The sequence below is a fragment of the Protopterus annectens genome, chromosome 6.part0 (genome assembly GCF_019279795.1).
Source record: "Protopterus annectens isolate FY-2018-M chromosome 6.part0, PAN1.0, whole genome shotgun sequence".
In the NCBI taxonomy this organism is placed as follows: Eukaryota; Metazoa; Chordata; order Ceratodontiformes; family Protopteridae; genus Protopterus; species Protopterus annectens.
Window position 1 is genome coordinate 1,131,375,613 of NC_056737.1, and position 23,927 is coordinate 1,131,399,539.

The window sequence follows — 23,927 nt, forward strand, 5'->3', positions numbered from 1 at the left end:
CCCCCATTTTTTTTTATATTTAGAGCCATTAGTGAAGAAAATAAATGACTTCCAAAGTCCAGGGTTTAACTGGTATGGTAATAAAGAAAAGTTAGCTTTATTTGCAGATATTATTTTGTACTTTATAAATCCAGAAAAGTATGTTTTTGTGTTTAAGGATGTTTTGAGATAGTTTCACATCTTTTTGTGATATAAAATTAATGAAGATAAAATAAAGAATATAGTGGTAAATTGTGAACCACAACATGAATTTGGTTCAGCAATACCTTTATTTATGTGGTCATGATAAAATGAAGAGTTTAGGTGTATGGATTAAAAGGGATTCTATTATGGCGGCTTAAGGATATGTGAGAAAAGACTAAAAAGGTAATACAAAAACTGAGAAACTGGAAGCTCTTGATAATGGATATGGATAGTAAGATCTCGTAAATGATTATGTTTAGACCAGCAACTGCAGAGCCACGGTCTAAAGGTAGAGATGTCTTGATCTACATCAGTAACAAGCACACCTCTAAGTTGGTTAAACAGGATGATACACTGGATATGGAAGTCCCTTACCATATCCTGACAAGCTATAGGTCACCCTGTATCTCCCATGAAACCCATAGCACATTCTTTGATCTATTGGAGATAAGCTCCATTCAACCAGTTACCGTACTCATAGTGGATTCTGATTATCCCTGTATAAACTGGGATTCCTACATGACCCCAAAGTTGCAGGAGCATAGACTTCTAGACTTTGTAAACACATACACCCTGGATCATTTATGCATACAACTACTAGGGGTACAAATCTATTGGACCTGGTATTTGCAAATATGGGACCATTCTGAGCCCCCCCCATGTTGTGGCCTCTCTGGTAAGGTCAGTCCACAGAGCAGTCTCATTTGAAATAAAAATCAATTCTGTAACCCCAGGAAATTCTGTAACAGATATTACTCCAAGGCAAACCAACTTCAAGTGATAACTTGTCAAAAATTCAAATATCTCTAAACCCAGCAGCCTCTGCGGAATTATTCACAGAATCTCTGCACAGCCATGTCAGTGATTGCATAGAGGCTGCCGTGCCAACCATAAGTAAGCCCAACAAAAACTCGAAAACAGATCACCCTAGTGGAATAGAAAATTAAAACAGGTTGTAAAAAAAAGTCATAGGTAAAATTAGAAAGCTCTTATTATCTGGGCATCCCCACGGTTGCCCCCTGTACTACTAATGGACAGAAGTGACTTCTACATGATTTATCCCATGCATGGATCCCCTCAAATTACTTATGGTATAATCCCAGTTATTCTTTTTAGGGGTATATATAATTATTGACCATGCGGTGGGCAATGCCAATCTAGAACCAAATGAGACCGGTTATTTCAAGCACAAAAAGGGAAATTGTTCAGGGTTAAAATAGCCCACAATGGCAGCTAGCCTACTACTTGCCTATGAACCTTTCAAACAGAGTAGACAGATAAAAGGACTGTTTAAGTCCAAAAAAGCAAATTTTGAAGAAAAGATAACATCCAAGGCCAGGAGCAACAATAAGGCATTCTTTTGCTATGTCCAAAACTTCAGAGGAAGCACACATCATCGTGATGAACTGTTGGTAAATGGAGCCACTTTCATGGAACTGAGAGAGACAGCAAATCCTCTGGCCACCAATCCCCCCCCCAAGAAATACCATTTAACAGAACCTATCCAGCAGTCTATAGGGATTGGGACTTAAACGTACTGCATAAGGCCAAGAATATAGCTTCAATGGGCCCTAATAATGTCACAGAATACCTTCTAACTAGCTTGATATGTGACCTGTCACCATCACTGGAATCACTATTCAACCATAGTCTCTGCACAGGCGTCATGCCGCACAACTGGAGGACTGCATTGGTCATCCATCTGCACAGGGGTGGACCATCAGCAGATCCCAGGAACTACAGACCCATTAGTCTGATATAACGAAGAAAGAAAAACGAGCAGGCAATGGGTTCTTCGACACTTTATTGAAAGTTAGCACTTTCACTGAAACAAGTGAATCAGCTTCTTCAGGCTGAGTAAAAAACTCAGTCTCCCAGTTTAAAACCTCACACTAAACCCTAAGCCAATAAACAACTACCTACAAACATGATGCCACCATTCTGCTTTCAAGTTAAAGCAATATTGCCAACATTTGTTAAGTGGGTTGGTTTATATAAAATACCAAAACCACATTAAATAAAGGAATAAATAAACCTTAAAAATTTACACCATATGTTCACTGCTGACGAAACCCTTCCAAAAACCACAAATCTAAAATAGTAAATCTTATTAGTTTTTAAATACGATAAAATAAATGTTGCTACCCATATTATAATAATGCGTATAAAATATGCATATAAAAACGCTAAGCCATGCACCATAGGATTTATATACTGTCATCCCTCAACAACTTGGTATTGAATGAGTTAGGGAGTTTCTCCATCTGAAAGATATAGACAACCAAGAGATTAATGTTATTGAAACACTTTTGGAGATAGTTCTAGCTAACAATTTTCTTTACTTTAATAACAAATTGTTTTTACAAAAAAGTGGGGTGGCCATGGGTGCCTCATGTGGCAGCAGTTTTGCAAATAGTGTAATGGCTTACTGTGGAATGTCTTTTTTTATTTAATCATCAGATGTTTAAGGAACATGTAATCTGGTATACCAGGTACCAAGATGACATGTTCTTTTTGTGGAATAGTGAAGTGGCTTTGATTCAGTTATTTATAACTGAAATTACATCTTTTACACATTTTTTGGACTTCACGTTTCAAGTAGGAATTGAGCATATTGATTTTTTAGATATACATTTGAGTAAGGAGCACCTCAATCACAGATTTAGAACGACTATTTACCGTAAACCAACCTATTCTAATGCATTTTTACATTTTACCAGCTGCCACCCTGTGCACCAAAAAAAAAAGCAGTAGTAAAGGGGCAGGCCGTGAGGGGCAGCTAGAATGGTTTCTGATTTTGGTGATTTCATGATAGAATGTGAACTATTAAAAACTATGTTTTGTAAGAGAAGTTACCCAAGAGCTTTTGTCGAATTAATCTTTGAGGAAGTTATTGGTAAAAGATTATTGGGCCATGTTATTCCTTTGGTGCACAAAGGTTATAACATAGTTACTATTTTGCCACAGGGTGAAATGTCCCCTGGTTCCAGAATTGTACAGGCTTCTGACCAATCTATATAAGATTTTTAACGACTTATTCATTAGATTTCGTTTTACTAGGGAGATTGTTAATAAAAATTGGGCGTTCATTTCAGACGACACCCACCTTAGGAATTCTTTAAGTTCAACCCCCCAATTGACTTGTAGAAGGGGTTTGAACTTGAAATGCCTACTTAAGTGGTCCCAAAGAACTTCCAAAATGAACTTGGGAATGACTAAGTGTGGGAGATGCCACCAATGTAAGTTTATAAAAACAACAAAGTAACAATTAGAGGTAGAGAATATCACATATATGGTAGGTATAACTGTGATTCTCAGGGGGTAGTTTATGCAGCTACCTGTGATCAATGTGAGGCATTCTACATCGGAAAAACTGAGAGGAAGGTAAAACTAAGGATTTATGAGCACCAATATAGCATTAATAATAAAATTAACACCAATGCTCTGGCTAGGCATACCTCAGTTTTTCCTACCCACAGGTTTTTGTTTGTTGTGTTGCAACATGTAGAGTTTAAACGGAGGGGAGGGTCTTGGGAACTTAAATTGGAGGAGGTAGAGTTGGAATGGCAGATTCGAACAGCAGCGTATATTTTTCCGGGGTTAAATGAGGCTTTATCCATTAAAAGTTTATTGAAATTGAAGGTCCTTTTTAGGTAGGAATGGGCATTTAACCTAATACTTTATTTAATAAAGTTTTGTTTATATAAAATTACTTTAGAGGTTATGAAGTTGTTAATTAACATGGTACTAATTCAAATTTTTCTGGTTTTGATTCTAGTATATGTAATATGTGATAAGTGCTAGAGAAAATATAACAATATGTAATTTTAGAATAACACAAGTGATCATTGTTTTTCACTAAGGTTATTTTAGAGTTTAACAGCATATGTTTAGGTAGCTTTAAAGTATTTATGGTGCATGGCTTAGTGTTTTTATACGCATATTTTATATGCTTTATTATAATATGGGTAGCAACATTTATTTTATCGTATTTAAAAACTAATAAGATTTACTATTTTAGATTTGTGGTTTTTGGAAGGGTTTGGGCAGCAGTGAACATATGGAGTAAGTTTTTAAGGTTTATTTATTCCTTTATTTAATGTGGTTTTGGTATTTTATATAAACCAACCCATTTAACAAATGTTGGCAATATCGCTTTAACTTGAAAGCAGAATGGTTCCATCATGTTTGTAGGTTAGTTGTTTATTGGCTTAGGGTTTAGTGTGAGTTTTTAAACTGGGAGACTGAGTTTTTTACTCAGTCTGAAGAAGCTGATTCACTTGTTTCAGTGAAAGCGCTAACTTTCAATAAAGTGTCGAAGGACCCGTTGCCTGCTCGTTTTTCTTTCTTCGTTTAGTTTGGTAGTAGGACGTTTTTGTTGCCATTAGTCTGATGTGCAAAGTCATGGAAATGATTAACAGTGACATAGGAAACCTTCAGACACTGGACCTAACCCAGTTTGGTTTCATCAAATGCAGTTCATGCCTACTGAACCTAGTGGACTTCCTTGAGAAGGTCACAAAGTTAGTAGATGAGGGCAAAACAGTGCATACTGCCTACCTTGACCTAAATAAGGCATTTGATAGAATACCCTACTCGGGCATTGTAAACACAGAATTAGGCATAAACCCCTGTGTAACTCGCTGAATGGCCAGCTGGCTCATAGACATGACCCAGGAAGTTAAGGTTGGAGAGAACACCTCCAGAAACAGGCCATTCACCAGTGGCGAGGTCCACTTCTCTTTGGCATTTATTTTTGGAAGTCAAGGCAGATGTTGAAGGCCTCTGGCTTACCAGGTTTTCAGATGATTGCAAGCTAGGAGCAGTCATAGAAACCTCTCAAGATTCTAACATCTTACAAGAAGGTTTAACACAGACATATGACTGGTTATAAAGGCGCTGATTAAATCTCATTGCCAAGAAATGCATAACAGTACCTTTTGAGAAGTTGACCACCCAGGGAAGCTTACTCATTGCTAACACACACACACACACACACACACACACACACACCCTCCAGTGGATGGGAAATAGGAAATTCTCCCTTGGCCTGACCTTACCTCTCTGATGGACAGAGTTAGTCGTTATGTCATGCCCTAACTAACATACACCCCTTAAAATAACCTCTAAGGCACAGTAAATTGTGAAATACATTTGGGTTTTATGGATAGCCTTGTAAAGGCTGCACTAGTTGTTAGAAGTAGTGTACACATATGAGCCTATAAGATATAAGCAGTAAAAATATTTTTAGTCCCTTTAGTTTTATATACAGGTCAGACTTTTTATCAATCAGAAGATAAATTATGAACAATAATTAATAAAGAGTTTAAGGGATTTATCTGGAAGGGGAAAAAGCAAGAGTTAAGTGGCATAAGTTGATTCCCTCCTCCTAGAACAATGTGGTTTAGGATTACCTGAGTTGAATGGATTCTTAAAAACTGTGCAGTTAAAGCTCATACATAACACAAGCAGAAGGATGTACATCAAACTGGAAAGGAGTGATAATTAAATTGGGGAAGTTCAAGAAATAAGGAGAGTAGGATTTTGGATGTAGATCCTTGAGAGTAACAGCAACCTTACAGGATACTACATTCATAAAGTTTCGGAAAGTGTTCTAAGGACTAAGGCAGCACAAAATGAAGAAAATAGATGTCAGTAGGGATGACTGCAAGTAGTTATGTAGAAAATAGACAAACAAATGCTGGAATTTACTACAGAAGATTGGCAGGGGAACCAATGTATTGGGATCATATAACATCATAGGGAACGATAGTGAGATGAGGCTGAGAAGATGTTTGTATTGCAGGCTACAGACTGTTTTCCCTGCCAGGGATTGATATGAGAGTATAGGCAAAGAGAAAGTGATAGGGGACTTTTAAGTGAAACACTAGCACTGGTTTAATTGTTAGTAGTCTAGAACAGTAGCTGCTGTTAAAAGAGGGATTAGTAATGTGTACAAAATACTGCATGACAGTCAGTCATAGGAGGTTAGTAGAGATTGGAATAGAGACTAGATGGGCAATTTACAAAGGAACAATGGAAAGACATCTGTACAGCTCCAAAGTATGCAACAAAATCCATAAGGTTTTGGATTTTTAATTTGAAGTGGTTGCGTATGTATTTTATATCCTAAGCAGACAGAGAATTATTCTTGGGTTAGATAGTAAATGTTGGAGGTGTAATGGGAGAGACTGGTAATTGAGAATATGCATTGTTTTGGGAGTTTAATGAATTGGCACAGTTTAAAAATTCCCTATAGAGTACTCTGTCAGAAATGTCAAATTCTAAACCAACTGTATTTGAAGTATTTATAACTGTAAGAGAACTGAAAGTGGGATGAAAAGGGAAGGAGCAAAGTACATAGAAATTAATGGAATTTTTGGGAGCAAATGTGCAGAATAATGCTCAGGAGAAGTGAGGTTTAAGGGAACGCAGGAATTAAGCAATTTATGTAATGTTGGAATGTGTGACAGTTATAAAGAGAGAAAACATGTATGTCAATGAAAAATGTTAATAAATATTAATGTCTTTTGTTTTCTTTTTTGTTAATGTATGTGCCAATGTCTTGCGTAATAATTTAATAAGGGTGTTCAAAAAAATGTGGTGCCGTTCTATAGGATAAATTCTTACCGTACAGATGACACTTGGAAACCCATTACCACAACTTACCTACTCGCAATCCTGCTGTATGGTGCTCCCATGTTTATTAGTCTGCAAGCCACCTCCTTGTGGAACGCTGTTGGTACTCCATACAGAACACAGTATTGCTTAGGTCTCGAAAAACAGGTCCAGTGGATTGAAGTACAACATACTCAAGCCTTCTGTCAATTAGTCGTGACACACAGCCTTATCTACTAATCAGATAAATGCCTTAGCAGCAACAATATAATTCATCAGTACTGTACCAGTAGAGCCTTTGCTTCACAGACAAACACCCATTACTAATCACAAGACCTGATAACTCTGCAAATGACTCCCTCTAGTCCTTCCTTGTATCCAAAATCTGACTCTCCATCCCACTCACCATAAAACCCATAACCTTTAAACAGCATCTAATGGAAACATGGTCGTGTCCATGCTATTCACCTGGGTAATACCTTAGTTCCTTAATACCCACTTAACCTCATCCTCTAAATGCCATACATATCCACCCATTCACAATAAATTCTTATTGACATTCTTTACCTGCCCTCTTGTAGCTGCTACTTATATCTACAAACCGTCTACAGTCAGCCTCCCATGACTCCCCAACGTTGAACCTTCTCTCACGCACCTCATTCAACTTACTTGACAGTGCTCTTCTTCCATCTCAAATATCCATGTGTCTTGTTACTGTCATTCTACTACACTTTACAGTCTTCTCTTGGCTTACATCTCAATAGCCCTGCATCTACTTCCTGCTGTTCTACTAGCATGTCTCTTAAACCTCACCTATAGCAGCCAAATCATTTATCGATATACATTACATTGGCTTATAGGTTTAGGCTTGTATGTAAATAATGTTCCATGTACCATAGTAGTTCCACTTAATTTGCTGTTGATTGCTCATGCATGTCTTTACTCTCTCCTTTGTTTTGTTGAATATTTAAGATTTTCAGCCATATATGTAAACATGTACTATACAATGCAAATAAGGATATTTCTGTACTGTAGGACCTCTGCTTAGTTGCTGTTAATGTTCAACACATCTTGTTTCATTTTTCTTTTGGTTTAATAGTTATGACTACCAACTCATCTCTGTAATGTGTTTTCGCCTTCTAGCCATTTATATATTGGTTATAAAATGTGTTCTCCTCTTTCTCTCCCTTTCTTTTACTGCAACCTTTTGTAAACTTAATGCATGCATTTTGTGAGTTTTTCTCCCTTGGCATTTGCTGAAAAGGAGCCTTAATTAGGCAATCCAAGTAAACAAATGTTAATAAACAAAATAAATATTTTTTGTTTTACAGATGGCAAAGGGAGACACGAATCAGAAGTTTTGGTGGACGTTTTCAGGGAGAAGTCATATACTTTGCTCCTTGTGGGAAAAAATTAAGGCAATACCCAGAAGTAATGAAGGTGAATGTGTTTTACAAACCTAGCACTGTTAAGTTTAATTTTTTACTGTACTTGAGATTAAAATTTTGTGTATTTTTTCAGTACCTCAGTAGGAATGGGATAACTGACATTACACGAGACAATTTCAGCTTCAGTGCAAAAATAAGAGTTGGTGACTTCTATGAAGCCAGAGATGGACCACAGGTACTGATTGATTTATTTCCTTTTCAAGAGAAAAAAATGCATTTTGCCCAATTGTCTGATCTGATTTTTCAGTGTATATGTTATTGAACTGTAACATGTTTAATTGATTAAATTAATTAATCTCTTTGCATAGGTATTCATCTTAAGTCAGAGGTGAATATCTGACTTCAGATGTAAATAAGTACTGAACAGTGTGGATTGTCTGCCCTTGGGCTGTAGAATCGGGTGGTAAAACCTTTTACTCACGTTCCTTTTTTCAGTAGTTTCAAATTAGAACTTAATCCTTTGATCCTATTCATTCAGTCCATGTGATCTGAATCCAATCCACCAGCATCAGTGCCCCCCAGCCTCAAGCCCCTTTAAGAATTTTCCTAACCACAATGCTCCACTTCACTTAGTTACCTCAGATCTCGTTTGCTGCCTTAGCAAGTAGGCACTTCTTCTAAGTGCTCTACCTTAGATTACTTTAAATTTGACATATGTTTAGCTGTTTTTCACATATTTTAACTGTTTTAATGTGCCCAATGGGGTTATTGCTTATGAACTTTTTTCTCTTGCTAGATTTCTAACTTTTTCTCATGTTGTTCTCAGTATAAGCCCCTATCTCGCAGCTCTCCTCCAGCTGCCGTTAAATGATCTCTCTATTATTCTGGTGTGTTTAGGATAGTAATTCAGTAGTTTAAAAGTTTAAGATTGTTAGTTAGATTTAATTGTCTAGTCAATATTTTTAATTAGAATTAGTTAATGGATAATAGTTGTATTTAACCGTTAATGTGCGTAGTCATAGTGTGTAATTTTCTTTGATTTTGATAAGATTTTTTTTCTGCTACTATGGAAAAGCAATCTAGCGTTAAAAAGTGCACTATGTATGTGTACAATTCACTGCCACAAGACCCGCATGATCTATGTGTGGTCTGCTTGAGCGTGCCTCATTTATTGGTGAATTGTGAAATGTGCAGGTTTTGGGCTTAGGCCTTTGTTTGATTAAAAGAACAAAACATTTTGAAAGGCATCCTGTCACCCAGAGCCTGAGGTGTCTATTGCTCTGATAAGCCTTCCAGACACAAGGATTCAGATCCAGTGCAGAGACACACACAGTCCTCAACTCTAACCTCAACCCCGAAGGTCCAAAGGTTTGAAGAGCACAGAGCCTGCACTCTGATAAATTTTCCCCAACCCCAGATCCAGAGCCATTGGATCCTGTCATGATGCATGACTCCCCAAGGAAGGTGTCGGCCTTAAAAAAGTTGGATCAGCATCTACCATCTTAGACCATCCTCTGTGCTATCCATCTGGTCCTTGGTATTACAAGAGTTCTTCAGAGGCCAGTATGGACTGGTGCAGAAGGTTTTCAAGACACAGATAGACATGGGAGTCATTCCATCTCCTTCATCAGTGAAGGTGATCAGATCTGCCCAGATGCCCCAGAATCTAGTTCCTTTGTCGGTCTAACTTTTAGGTCTGGTTGCTTTGGAACTGTTCCACCAAATCCTGTGACCTGGGTGTGTTACCTACCCTTAACATTGTCTCTGCAGTCTTGGATCTGACTTTGTCAATCCTGGTATGATCTAAGCCGATGCAGTCTCTGAGCCAAGGACTTGGGATGGTTACTTCAGCTCCTTTGTCAAGGCACTTTTAGGTTCAGCTTCATTGATGGTGTCAGAGTCATCAGCCTTGGAGACCTTGGATAATAGCCTCTCCTAAGAGAGTGGATCCACAGGCTCCAACAGAAGCAGTTCCATTCCATGATTCCTTATCTGTCTTGTCGTCTTTTTATTGGATGTCCCTTGGTCAGAGTTATCCCATAAGCTTAACACCATCTGCTCAAAAGCAACTTCAGTTCACTGAGGAGTTAGGTGACACCTCTCCTGACATATACAGGAAAAGGAGATGCAAGAGGAAGCACTTAGACACCATGTCTAAGTTCCCCACCTTAGATACCTACTGAAAGGATTGAGAAAGCTCCCCATAGTCCTTTCCAGATATCGATGTGTTATTAAAGCTAATAGTTTTGAACAGAGGGACAGCTTGGCCCATTGACTCTCCTGTTGTTTGAGGCTTACAGGTCAGCATTGTCTTTGTCCTGGATGGTCCCTCCAGCCAATAATTTGGTTGACTTAGTGGTTATGTGGTCTTGGCAGAAACCCAACACCTTGTGAAGCAGTCCTGCACAAAACCAACAAGATTCTTCTGTGCCTAAGGACAAGTGGCAGTGGGGCTAAATATCCTGCTGCTGACTCCATCATTGGGATGGCAGCCACCAAAAGAGTACTTACTGAAGACTTAACTTATTTCCATCCCCCAATAAGGAGTCTAAGGCAGTGGATAGACTAGGGAAGTGGGCTTACTCTTACGATACTTCTGTGTCAAGAGCCGTTAACTAAATTGCACACGTTCATAGGTTTCAGAGAGATCTGTCCTAACAGGCCCTGTCTACTCTAAAAACTCCACTTCCAACAGAATCCAGAATGTAACTGGAAGCTACCTTGACTACCATGGCTAGTATCACAAACTCTTCATATGCTTAATGTATGACATGACAGATGGAGCAGCCAGGGCAGCCAGGACTGGCATAGCCATGAGACTCCATGTGTGGTTGCACCCATGTGATTTTGCAGACAACTTCAAGGTGCCATTCAAAAATGCACTATTTAATGGGTCTTCTCTGTTTGGCCCATCAGTGAAAGAGAAGATATGGAAGTGTAAGCAAGTTGTAACAGTCGTTCTGCCATCAAAGTGAAATTTGAAGTTCCACAGACATCATAGAACAGGAACCAAAAAGGGCCTCATTCACTCTAGTTTAGAAAGTCTAAGCATCAACATTTTGACCCTTTTCATATGCAGGGGCAGAGGTGGCCCCTTTAGTGGATGCAGGCTCAAAAGCCAAGAGGGGGTCCATAAAACAAGGGATTTTGAGGGCCCTTTTCAGACTGGAGACTGCAGAATCCCTGAAGGTCTGCCTCACTGCTCCACTCTGGTGACAGTCAGGGGTTGTCTCTCCCTCTACCCAGCAGCATGGCAGGCCATTAGGTAGGACAAATGGGTAAGAAGGATACAATACAGAAGCTATTGCATTTTTAATAACCCCTCCCCTGTCCAGTAACCCTCTTCCAGACTTCCCACCCAGTCAGGCAAAAGCCATGGAAAAAGAGAGACCTTCTCTTCTTGCCAAAAGAGCCATATAAGAGGTCCCACCAGACCAGAGAGGGTCAGGATTTTACACCCAGTTCTTTTTGATTCCAACGAAAACTCAGGACCTCAGGCCCATTCTGGACTTCAGCCTCCTAAACAAGTTTGTATGGAAGACCAGATTTAGAATGGTCACTGTGCATTCAATTGTAGCCTGTCTGTTGGTGAACAAATGGATGTGCTCACTGTTTTTGCAGAATGCATACTTTCACATTAAATGGTGAAAGAGTGAAGGAGATTCCTGTGCTTCTGAGCAGGAGTCGGTCATTGTCAGTTCATTGTCTTACCATTTGGCCTCACGACAGCCCTCAGGGTGTTCAAATGCATGAGTGTTGTTGTAGCAGCTCATTCCTGACTTTTAGGATACAAAATTTCCCCTTACCTAGGCACCTGGCTTTTGGCTGCTCCACTGTAGAGTTTGTCTTGGAAACCAGGGACTACCTTCTCAAACTTTGCCAATACCTGAGAATTCGGTGAACATGCAGAAGTCCAACCTTCAACCAGCTTAGAAAATCATCTTTATAGGGGTAACATATGGATACCAGTCTATTGATAGTCTGACTTTCACCACACAGACCTTGCAGTCAGCAGTCCAGTCCCTGCTTCACAACCCCTCTCCATCAGCAGCCTTGGTTCTGAGAGTGTTAGAATTGATGGCAGCATTAGTCTTAGTGGCACGATTTGCTCATTTCCACATAAAGCATTTACAGTGGCTTCTTCAAGTGCAGCTGTCATGGTACATTCAGCCTCTGTCCAAGACTGTCATAACAGATTAATGCAGAAAGCACCTGAAGTGGTGGAGAAAGTCTCCAATAGTACACACTGGTACCCCCCCCCCCCAGAAGTAATAGTAACTATGGACGCACTCCCTTTTGGGGTGTGTCTTTATGAAGAGAGAATAGTCCAAGGTCTATGGACAGATAACAAGGCCATTATTAACATAAATGTTTTGGAGTTGAGGGCATTCCTTGTACTGTTGAAGAAACATCAGGACTGCTTTCCTTGGGGTGTGATATCTTTCCAAATGGACAATATGGCAGTAGTTTGGTACTTCAGAAAGCAAGGAGGAACCAAATTTTACCCTTTGTGTTGAGAATCAGAGAGGGTTTAACAATGAGAGAGAGCTTCGCACTGCTTTACAGAAGCAACACACATCCCAGAAGTACTCAGTTGCCTTGCAGTCAGGTTCAGCAGAGATCTTCTCATCTTTCATGAGTGGTCTTTCAATCTAGTGATAACCAGACAGATATTCATTCACTGAGGCAACCCATGCTATGATCATTTTGCCTCCCTATACAGTACCAAATGCAGCAACTACTTTGTCATGATTCCTACTCTGGGACAGTCACCAAAAGAAGCTTTGTCTCAGCAGTGGCCCCTTGTGTTCCTATATGCTTAACCACCCCTTCCTTTAATACCTAGATTCTTGTAGAAAACAATGAAGTGCAAGGCAACAGTCTTTCTCATAGTCTAGTTCTGGCCCATACAGATTTGGTGTCCTCTTTTAAGGCCTCTTTTCAAGAAACCACCCTAGCCCTTAGATCTGGCTCAGGATTTGGTTTCACATCCCTCCCAAGAAGCCTTCCTCAGACCTACATAATTTGAAATTAACTGTTTGGTTTCTCCAGTTCTAGTGATGGTCAGTGATAACTTCCTCCCAGTGTGGAATACTGACACCTTCTCAAAAAGATTTTACCAGTAGGATCTGTCACAGTAAATGGAAGGTATTTGTATCCTGGGCTCGCCCAGAGAACATTGACTCATTCTCTTCACCATTTTCAGCCATTCTACATTTTCTTGCCTTCCTCTTCAATTCAGGCTCTTTTTTCCTACAATTAAACTACAGTTGAATACAATTTCTAGTTTCCATGTTGGCTTTCAGGAACACTCGCTAGCTTCGCCCAAACTCTGTAAAGCTTTTCCCAAGGGGGCCCTTCTTACTAGGTCCCCAGTAAGAGATCTGGTCCCTCCTTGGGATCTGAATTTTGTCTTGAAAGCTCTCACTAGACCCCAGTTTGAACCATTTTTTTTCTGTTGAGCTAAACTTACTTTCTTGGAAGATGATCCTGCTGGTAGCCATCACTTCAGCCCAAAGGATTTCAGAACCCCATGCACTGTTATCCACTCCTCCTTGTCTAGCATTTCATAAAGACAGGGTATCTCTGAGAACAAACCTATTCTTCCTTTGCAAGGTTTCTTCTGAAACAGATGTTTCACAGCTTATACATTTGCCAGTTTTCTTCTCAAGTTATACAAATAAGGAATTGTACATATTACATACCCTTGACGTACATAGGCAAGTGTGCTTCTACCTTCACTAAACTAAGCATTTCAGGAAAGATGTACAGCTGTTTATCTCCTGTGCTTCTAACAAACTGGGCAAGAAGGTTTCTGAAGTTTCACTTTCAAGAAGGCTATCAGACTGCTTTTCCTTTTATGCTACTCTCAGCAAGACTCTCCTTACCAAGCCAAGTGCTCATTCTGCTAAAGCAGTTGCAACTTTTGCTGCCTTCTGTAAGGGCTCTTCATTAGGTATTTGTGAGGCTGTTGTGTGATCGTTCATGTATACCTTCATCAGACATTATAAATTAGACTGCTTCTCCAGGACAAGAGCATCCTTTGGTGCTTCTATCCTGAAGAATATCCTGTCAAGAAGATACCCAGGATGCATTGTAGCTTGAGATTCTGACCCATATGTTGGATCAGATGAACTGAATGAATAGGAAAGTTATGTACTTACCATAATGATAGAGCCTTTCATTCATGTCAGTCTTATACAACAGCCCTTCTTCCTTCCTGTTTCCCCTGTTTTGTAAGACCTGAACAACCCTTTGGTTATAGATAATTTTAGCTACTCTTCAGGCAAGGTTGTCCCTACCTAGGTCTTGGGGCATCAAACTAGACCTGAAGTAACTAAGGGAGGTGGCCTATTGTGGCAAGGAGAATTCTTAAAAGGGCTTGAGGGTGGAGTACTGATGCTGTCTAATCAGATCCGACAAGTGTCTGGGACCCACATGTCATATCAGATAGACATGAATGAAAGGATTTGTCTTTATGGTAAGTGCACAACTTTATTGTGCAGGTGTCATTGGTAATTTCTATGTTAGTTTTATTTTCACAGTCATTCTGATACCAGGAGAACAAATATGGTATTTTCTCTTTTACTGTATATCCATTCTTGTGCCCACCTAGTTTGTCATGTTTTCTTAATTTCATTTAGCTGTAACTGAACCAATGATCCTGTCTGAAGTAGCAAAAGCCAGTGGGCTTTTGCCACCTTTTTTGCTTCATTGTGCATTTTTCATAATAAAATCACTCCCAACATTTGTGGGACAATGCGTCCCCCCTTTAACACATCCTGCACCCATGTTACTGGTCATGCTTGGCAGCAGAGTTGTTAGTTCCTTCCCACCTGTAAAACAGTCTAGATCATTTCCTTGAAGTTCTTCCATACCCAGCTCCTTGGTATATGGAAAGGGAGCCCTGACCGTGATGCAGATGACAGAGGATTGAGGAGTAGGAGCTCAAGAATTGGAGTGACCTAGCTGGAGTTTTGGACTGATTAACTTGGGTCAGTTTGCTTGTCTTGAGGGGAGAGCCTGGGCACACCACCAAGGTTGAATGGATTGCTAGCAACCAGGGTCATAAGGGTATGCTGTCTGTAGGGGGGGGGGGGTTCCTGACTTTGAGTCACATGAGTAGTCACACTGTGAAGTACATGGTACGCTTTCCCTGTGGGCAGGTGCAGGGCAGTTAACTGTGTGGTTAGGGTTTAACAAAAAAAATGTAGGTTACTGTTAGCTGCCTGTCGGGAGCCGGAATCCGCCACATAACACAAGCACTCAGGTCACTCCAGAACAAGTACAAATATGACTCTGTCATTGTTCATGTTGGTGTGACTGACCTAAGACGTACCTCCCTGGACTACATGAAAAGAGACATGGAAGAGCTCTCTAATCATGTAGCCCAGGCAGGTATGACCCTGACCCTGAGTAGCATCCTGCCTTCACCAAGAATGATACCTCGGTATAAAGAAAAAATGATCATTTTCAACAATTGGCTAAGCTTCTGGTGTCATTCAAAGGGGATCCAGTGTCTGTCGGCCTGGGACGACATGCTTGACAAGCCGCGTTGCTTCGCAAGAGACGGCTTGCACCTGTCACCCCTAGGCTTTCGAATTCTGGCCAGGGCTCTTGCTGCCCCGATAGTGCCTTTTTTAGTCAAGGCTCAAAAGTCAAACCCACCTCCATAAACAGCACAAATAAAAAAATGAAGGTTATGCTACTCAACACCAGAAGTTTAAATCTCAAAATGCACGTGCTTGAAGCACTCCTCATGTATGGAGAACGTCGACATCTGTGCAGTAACTGAAACCTGGTTCAAGGCTCAAGAGAGCACTCCAGCACTACCAGGCTTCAACTCATACCACACATTTCAGCCACAGAAGATGGACCGAAACACAAAAGGAGGGAGTATATCCATATTCATCAAGGATACCTACACATTCAGGTTAGTTGCGCAGCATTATACCTCTGAGATCATCCATGTGCAACTAACATTGGGCAAATCTGCATTGCAACTTGTGGCCTGCTAGAGATCACTCACCATGACCCAGGACCACCACTCTGCCTTTCTGGAGACACTGGAAAACATGAAGGTCCTACCAAACACCCTGATATTGGCCGATTTCAATTACCCTACCATTAACTGGGAAAACTTCTTGAGTACAAACTCCCAGGCTCAGCGCTTCCTGGAATTTGTCAACTCAAACGCCCTGGATCAGCTGGTAAACTCCCCTACCAGAGGTGAAAACATATTGAACCCGGTCATCACCAACATGGGCGACAGGTGTTCCGCACCGGAGGTCAACCTGTCATTGGTTAGATCAGACCATAAACTAATCACTTTGGATGTCCACACCCCACCACCACCCCCAACCAAGGAAACCACAGTGAAAAACTTTTCTAAAGCAAACTTCACCTTACTTAAGACAGAGGAGGTAAGTTTCACAGCCCCCACGCTAAAGGATAATGCTGCCCAAGATGCAGAATCCTTTACAAATGCACTCTATGAGCACCTACAAGGATGCATGGATCGTGCCACCCCTAGCAAAACCAAGACTCACTCCCCTAAGAGGAGGAAACCAGTCTGGTGGACCCCTGCCATAAACAGGTTGTTATACAATAAAAGGAGGAAACTAGTTCAGAAAAAAAGCAAATCCCGAGAAGGAATGACATCCCTGATCAGTATCAGTAAAAAATTAAGGTCCCTCATAAAATCATCCAAGGCTAACTTCGAAAGAAAAATAGCCAAGGATTTGAAAGATAACCACAAAGCCTTCTTTGGCTATGTCAAGAATCTAAGTGGCAACTTGGAGATATGCTCTGAGCTAGTGCAAAAATAGCACAAAATATACTGAACCTACTGATATTGCCAACATCCTGGCAGATAGATTCAGTGCAAACTTCACCCCCCTCTCACCTCCAAAAGGGCCCACAACAATACCAGAAAAGTGTAGTGTCCCAGAAATCACAGATGCACAGGTGAAAACAGCCCTTTCAAAAGCCAAAAACACAGTGTCAGTGGGGCCAGATGGTGTCCCAGGATGTGTCTTGCACAAACTACAGAACGAACTAACCCCCCACCTAAACATGCTGTTCAACCTCCGCCTCTCCACAGGCTGCGTGCCCATAGAATGGGGCACAGCAGTGGTTACTCCACTCCACAAAGGAGGGGTCACAACTGACCCTGGTAACTATCGCCCTATAAGCTTGACTAGCCTGGTCTACAAGGCTATGGAGCGCATAATCATGGAACTCATGAACAAAGACATTGGGAACCTCCAAACACTTGACCTGACCCAGTTCGGCTTTGTTAAGGGCAGATCATGCCTACTAAACCTGGTTGACTTCTTTGAGACAGTCATCAAGGCCATAGACGAGGGAAAGGTGGTTCACATAGCCTACCTTGACCTCACCAAGGTGTTCAACACCATTCCTCACTCGGGTATTATAGAAAAACTCACCAGCCTGAACATGAACCCCTACGTCACAAAATGGGTTGCCAACTGGCTTACAGACAGAACTCACACTGTAAGAATAGCAGGCTCCAGGTCCAACTCTAAACTAGTCACAAGTGGTGTCCCGCAAGGCTCGGTCCTGGGACCCCTACTGTTCGGCATATACTTCTCAGAAGTACAGGCAAACACAAGAGGACTATGGCTAACCAAGTTTGCCGATGACTGCAAACTGGGAGCCATAATTGACTCTCCGGCTGACACGGACATCCTCCAAAAAGGCCTTACTGAGACGGACACCTGATGTCAAAGTCATGGCCTCAAGCTAAATGCCAAAAAATGCATAGTCATCCTGTTTGGGACAAACAAAACACCCATGAATTATCACATAGGTGGCAGCCCCCTTAATAAGAAGAGGTAATAAGAGATCTAGGGATCCAGGTAGATAGTAATCTCTCCTTTGACAATCGTATTGCCAAAGTAGTTAGGACATCCTTCTATGTGGCCCATCTAATTACTAAAGGGTTCACATCTAAAAATAAAGAGGTTATAGTGCCCCTGTACTCGTCACTCATCAGGCCCATCATAGAGTACAATGCCCCATTTGGGATGTACCTCACAAGACACTTCCAATAGCTGGAAAGACCAAAAAAGTACCCCACCAAGAGGATTACTGGCCTCAAACATATGTCCTATGCAGCCCAACTGAAAAAATTCCGTCTGTACTCAGTGGCATATCGCTTACTCAGAGGTGAACTCTGCCTGACTTACAAAGCCATGTCCAACTCAGAATTGATGGACATGCTCCACCTAAAGAAATCCAAGTCACTGCAAGCCATGCGCTCTAGTGAGCTAAACCACGCCACAACAATAAATAGAACACGCTGGAGGGATAGATTCCTGTCACAGAGACTCCCCATGCTTTGGAACAAAATTCCTAACTACATTAGGCAGAGCCCCTCAATACCACTCTTCAAGAGAAACCTTGACAAGTGGATGGGTAACAGAAAATACACCCCTTGGATCACTTCATTGGCTCTGCGTGACAGAGGCTCAGTTAATTAATCAATGGGGCGGCGGCGAAAGCCGACACACTCTGGCTAGACTTATAAATGCCCTCGGGCAGATAGCCTAGTACATACCTATGAAACCTATAAAGAAAAGCACTTGTACATCTTGGTTGTGGTCTCACAACTGCCTTTTGCCCAGTTCTAATGAATGGGCTAAAGAAAGCTGTCGCTCTTAGAGGACTGAATGGACCATATTGATTGTGAGGGGGTAGATAGCTGGCAGACATATAAGGGATCACAAAAAAGAATTAATACCAGAAACCTGCTTATATTTATTTCTGTAAAAGAAAAGACCTAAACTGAGTAGGTATGTGTTGGTATAGTTATTTTCACACCCCAAGCAAGACTCATGAGATTTTTTTTTTCTCAGGTAGATAGTACACTAGAGGTGTGATGGAAAAGAGAAGTAACTGGTAACATGTTTTTGGAATTCTGACAAGTTGGCAGATTTTAAAAATTCCGTACAGAATATTCTTGTCAGTTGTGTTGGCGAAGCAAATGACTGTCACTAAGAAAATTATTGATCTGAAGTAGGAATGTTCATTTGTCTGCAACCTGTGGGTTACGGATCCGATGTCGGATCCGAGCCGGCAACTTGTTTCAAGCTAATGGATCCGAGCTCCTAGCCCCTCCCTTCACCCATAATCCCCTGCTAACCCTCCATGACCTCAGATCTAGTTTGCCGTGCTTGTGATGGCAGGATCCTTTTTCTTGAGCTCCAGATAAGTGACTAAAACTTAAACTTTTTTCTTCAGAAAACTCCTTTTTTTGTTTAAATTAACTTTTATTAAGTGTGTCTGAGTTAGGTTCCCTATTTTTTGTTTATTTAATACCCTCCCTTCGCTGGTTCGCTAGTGTGTGAGTGTTTGTGGTGTGCTTTTGGGGCCTGTGTGTGTGTGTGTAGTTTGTTTTTCTTTATTTTAAAAAAAAAAAAAAAAGGGAATGGCTGAGGCCCCAAAAGCCATATTTTCGAAATGTACCGAGTGTGGCCATAAGCTCTCCCCGGCTGATGGCCACACTCTGTGTGTTCGGTGCCTTGGGATTGAACACCTCACCTCGGGCTGTACTATCTGTGCAGCGTTCAACCCCAGGGCACTGAAAGAGCGGAGGTCGAAGCTGGTCCTGGCGGGACTTCTACCCCCGGATTCGGCCTCCGCTTCCTCTACAACTCCTGTGGCTCCATCACAGCCTGTGATGGTTGCCACTCCTGCCCCCCTGCCTCTGACTGGGACTCAAACTCCCTCTAAAGTGTCGGAGGACAGGGAGGCCAGGAGGGAGAAACGGAGGGAGAAGCACCAAAAGCGGCAGGCCGAGACCTCCGTTTCGGCCCCGCCAGCTAAGCGGGCTTCTCCCTCCATTGCTTCTAGGTCTCCTCCTCCTCGGCTCCGATCCCCTTCTTTCTCCCCGGGGCCCGAGGAGGAGGAGACCCGATCTCCATCGAGGTCATCGAGGCGGCACTCCAGGCCTGCCTCGGTGGCCTCTTTGAGATCCACATTTAGTTTATCTGATGCAGACTTGGACCGGATGATGCGAAGGTTCATCCAGGCCCAGCTGCAGATGGGAGTGCTCTTGCCTCCCCCCCCCCCCTCAGGGGGGGGGCTCGACACCTTTTTTCCACCCAATTGCTCCTTCTCCGACCCGCTACCCGGGTTCAGAGCGCTCGGAGCCGAGCAGCCTTGGAGCCGGGGGTGGGTCGGCGCCGACTGTACTGTGTACTTCGGATCCGACCCTACCCTCGAGTCTGTCGGATCCGACCTCTCGGAGCCGTGGTCCGAGCTTCAGATCCGGGGGATTCAGTGTGCCTTCAGCTCCGTCCAGGTCGGAGCACACTGTTCCCTCGGATCCGACGGTCTCGGTGCCGGCTCCGATCCCTTCATCGGATCCGAGTGGGAGCCGACTTTCGGATCCATTGGAGAGTGGCTCTCCCTCGGCATTCGATGTTGTGGAGAGGGCTCTGTTGAGAGCATCCGGACCCCCGGCCCTTGCATCGACTCCTCCCTGCACTCCCTCTCTGCTGGGCCAGGCTTCCATCACCCGGCCAAAGGGACAGCCTGCTTCGATGTCACAGATAGTTCCATTGGAACAAGATGTTGCTGGCGAGGGCTCCTCGGACAGTCCCCCCGAGGAAGCTCCCCGCAAGCATAAGTGCAAAAGGAGGCACGTGGACTCCCTGAGTCCTTAACCAAGACACGGACTTGGAGGAAGGGAAGGCTCCCCAAGATCACCCCCTGAGGATGTCTCCTTTGGAGACATCATGGAGATGCTAAGAATCAGAGGTGGGTGGTCTGCCCCCAAGTCTTCATCTGATGAGTCCGTGTTTCTGGAGGCATTCGAGGCAGGCCCGTCTACCTCCTGGGTGTCCCCTCCAGCCGATCCCCTGGTGGACCTTATTACCACCAGGGCATGGAAGGATCCGGACACCGTGGAGCCAATACCCAAACGGCCGGATAGGATTCTTATCCCCCCCTCTGACCGGTCTCATTGGAGTAAGGGCCCCCCTGTAGATGCCATGTTGACGGCGGCAGCCACAAAGAGGGAATTAGCTCAGGAGAGTCCCTCAGTCCATCCACCGAGCAAAGAGTCTCATTTGATGGATCGCTTAGGGAAGCAAGTCTTTAGTTCAGCGACCTTCTCTGTAAGGTCTCTGAACTATATGGCACATGTCATCAGGATGCAGCGGGATCTTATCAAAGAATACGCTGCATCCCCCCCGGAGTCCATGTCGGAGGAGGATAAACATTTATACTCCACCCGAATGGCCACTCTAAGATCTATTTCTAACACCTCTATGCGGCTATTGTCCCACGCCACAGAGGGAGCCGCTAGGGCCAGTGGAGCAGGCCTAGTCATGAGACTTCAGGCCTGGCTCCGTCATTGCGACTTTACGGAGCCCTTTAAAGCGTCCTTCGCGAACGCCCCCTTTGATGGTTTTGCCCTTTTTGGCAAAACAGTTCGCGAAATGCTTGTCCTGAGCGAGAAGGACGGGAAGACGTTGTCTGGCGTCGGAGTCCGCTTCTCTGCTCCCCAGCAGTTCTTTTCAAGGAACCAAAAGGGTCAGAAGAAGATGTGGTTCCGAAAATCACAACATTCCCAACCAGCTCCAGACAACCAGTCCTACCGTGGCAGAGGTGGACCGGGAGGACATCGCCCTAGGGGGAGAGGGGTTCCGAGAAACTTCGGGTCCACAGAACCTTTCTCTGAACGGCCCGCGCAGCAATCCGTAGGGGTTGCCCGGCTGCTCCACTCTGGAGGCAGTCGGGGGGCGTTTTTCGAAGCATCTAGCGGCATGGGAGTCCATCACAACAGACCGCTGGGTGCTTCGCATCATATCCAGAGGGTACAAGATACTAATTCTCCTTGTCCCCCAATCCAAGAACCTCCCCGATGTACCACCCGATCACAGGGAGGCCGCAGCCGCAGAAATACAGCAGCTGCTAAGAAAAAGAGCCATCCAGCCCGTCCCCCAAGACCAGCTCGGATTAGGGTTCTACTCCAGGTTCTTTTTGGTGCCAAAAAAGACGGGGGATCTGAGACCCATCCTAGACCTTTCCCGCTTGAATCTGTCAGTAACCAAGGAAAAATTCCGAACGGTCACTCTTCAATCTATCCTCCCCCTTCTGAGGGAGAACGATTGGATGTGCTCTATAGACCTCAAGGATGCGTATTACCACATCTTAATGGACAAACGATCCAGGAGGTTCCTTCGCTTCCGGCTGGGAGCCAGTCACTACCAGTTCAGGGTCCTTCCCTTTGGCCTCACCACAGCCCCCCGGGTGTTCACCAAAGTGTTAGCAGTGATTGCGGCCCACCTGAGACTCCAGGGAATTCAGGTCTTCCCGTACCTGGACGACTGGCTCCTTACTGCACCAACAAGGCATCTACTTTCCACAGCCAGAGACTTCTTGGATCTATTAGTATTTTTTTAGATATCCTTTGTCGGATATATATGGTGAGGCAAACTCGATCTGAGGTCATGGAGGGTTAGCAGGGGATTATGGGTGAAGGGAGGGGCTAGGAGCTCGGATCCATTAGCTTGAAACAAGTTGCCGGCTCGGATCCGATATCGGATCCATAACCCACAGGTTGCAGACAAATGAACTACCTACTCAGATGGAACGTTATGGTGAGTACATAACTTCTAATTTTTGAGCTGGGACAACAGTATCTGATTATATCTAGATGTTGTAAGACCTTAATAAAGCTTAATGATATTGGCTGCCAAAAAAAGCAATTCCTAGAAAATGGAATCTGAATCTAAACTGTGATTGAAGTACTGAATATTGTAGAAGATATAAAGGAACTGGAGGTCTAATTTTTAGAAAAAGGAAGGAGCAAATTACATAGAATTGAATGATATTTGTGTGAGTAATACATGCAGAATAATGTTCAGGAGGAAGAGGAGTGAGGTTTATGGGAAGGCAAGAATTGAGCAATTTATGTAGTGTTGGAATGAATGATCGTTAAGAAGAAAACATATGCATGCTTCATGAAAATAACGACAGTGTTACTTTGGTTTGTTTTATTAATATATGTATACCTGTGTCTGTTGTGTAAACTGTGATAAAATACATTTAATAAAAAACAAAAAAGGAGGGTCCAAGATGGTGGTGGAGATTTTTATGGATGGAGATATTTGCTGGAAATGAGTAAGTGATACCATACAGATTTTTCAACCAGACTTCATGTAACAGACACTGAGAGTGAAACAGAGCTATCGGACAATGATAAAGAATATACTGCTGAAGAAGCAGTGGGCACACATTCTCTCAATATACCAAATAAGCATAAAAACCTTTGTTGCAAAGTAGGGCTGACTGCCATATATGTTGATAGAAAAGGTGTTGTCTTAAAGAACAGAAATATGTTTGCATTCAGGAAACCTTTTGCAGAATGCTGAATCAAAGGAAATTTTTCAGTTTGTGGGATCAGCTGATATGTTGACAGTTGAAAATCTTTGTATTGAGTCATTCAGCACTAGGCAGGAGAACACAGATATGGACGTGATTGAAGTGAAAGATACCCCTTTCCATGCTGACAAATAAAATTACTTAACTGAAAAACAGCTGAGTCTTGGAGGAGTTTAAAGATGTGGGCAACAACCATGAGGTGACTATGCACCCTAAGAAAAACTCACAGCCATTGTACCACAAAGCTGAGCTTGAGGTTTCCATGAACTGGACATTCTAAAGCTTTCTAAGAGCTTCCCTACATGATTTTTAGTGTCATTA

At 42.7% G+C, this 23,927-nt stretch overlaps 1 protein-coding gene across 1 annotated transcript in view; it reads left to right on the top strand.

Moving 5' to 3' along the window:
- BAZ2B (bromodomain adjacent to zinc finger domain 2B) overlaps window positions 1–23,927 on the top strand; it is a 3,835,724-nt gene that overhangs the window by 1,979,528 nt on the left and 1,832,269 nt on the right. Inside the window, exons 14-15 of the mRNA XM_044074749.1 lie at window positions 8,133–8,241; window positions 8,323–8,424. Of these exons, the coding sequence (XP_043930684.1) occupies window positions 8,133–8,241; window positions 8,323–8,424 (211 nt within the window). The remainder of the gene's footprint in view (window positions 1–8,132; window positions 8,242–8,322; window positions 8,425–23,927) is intronic.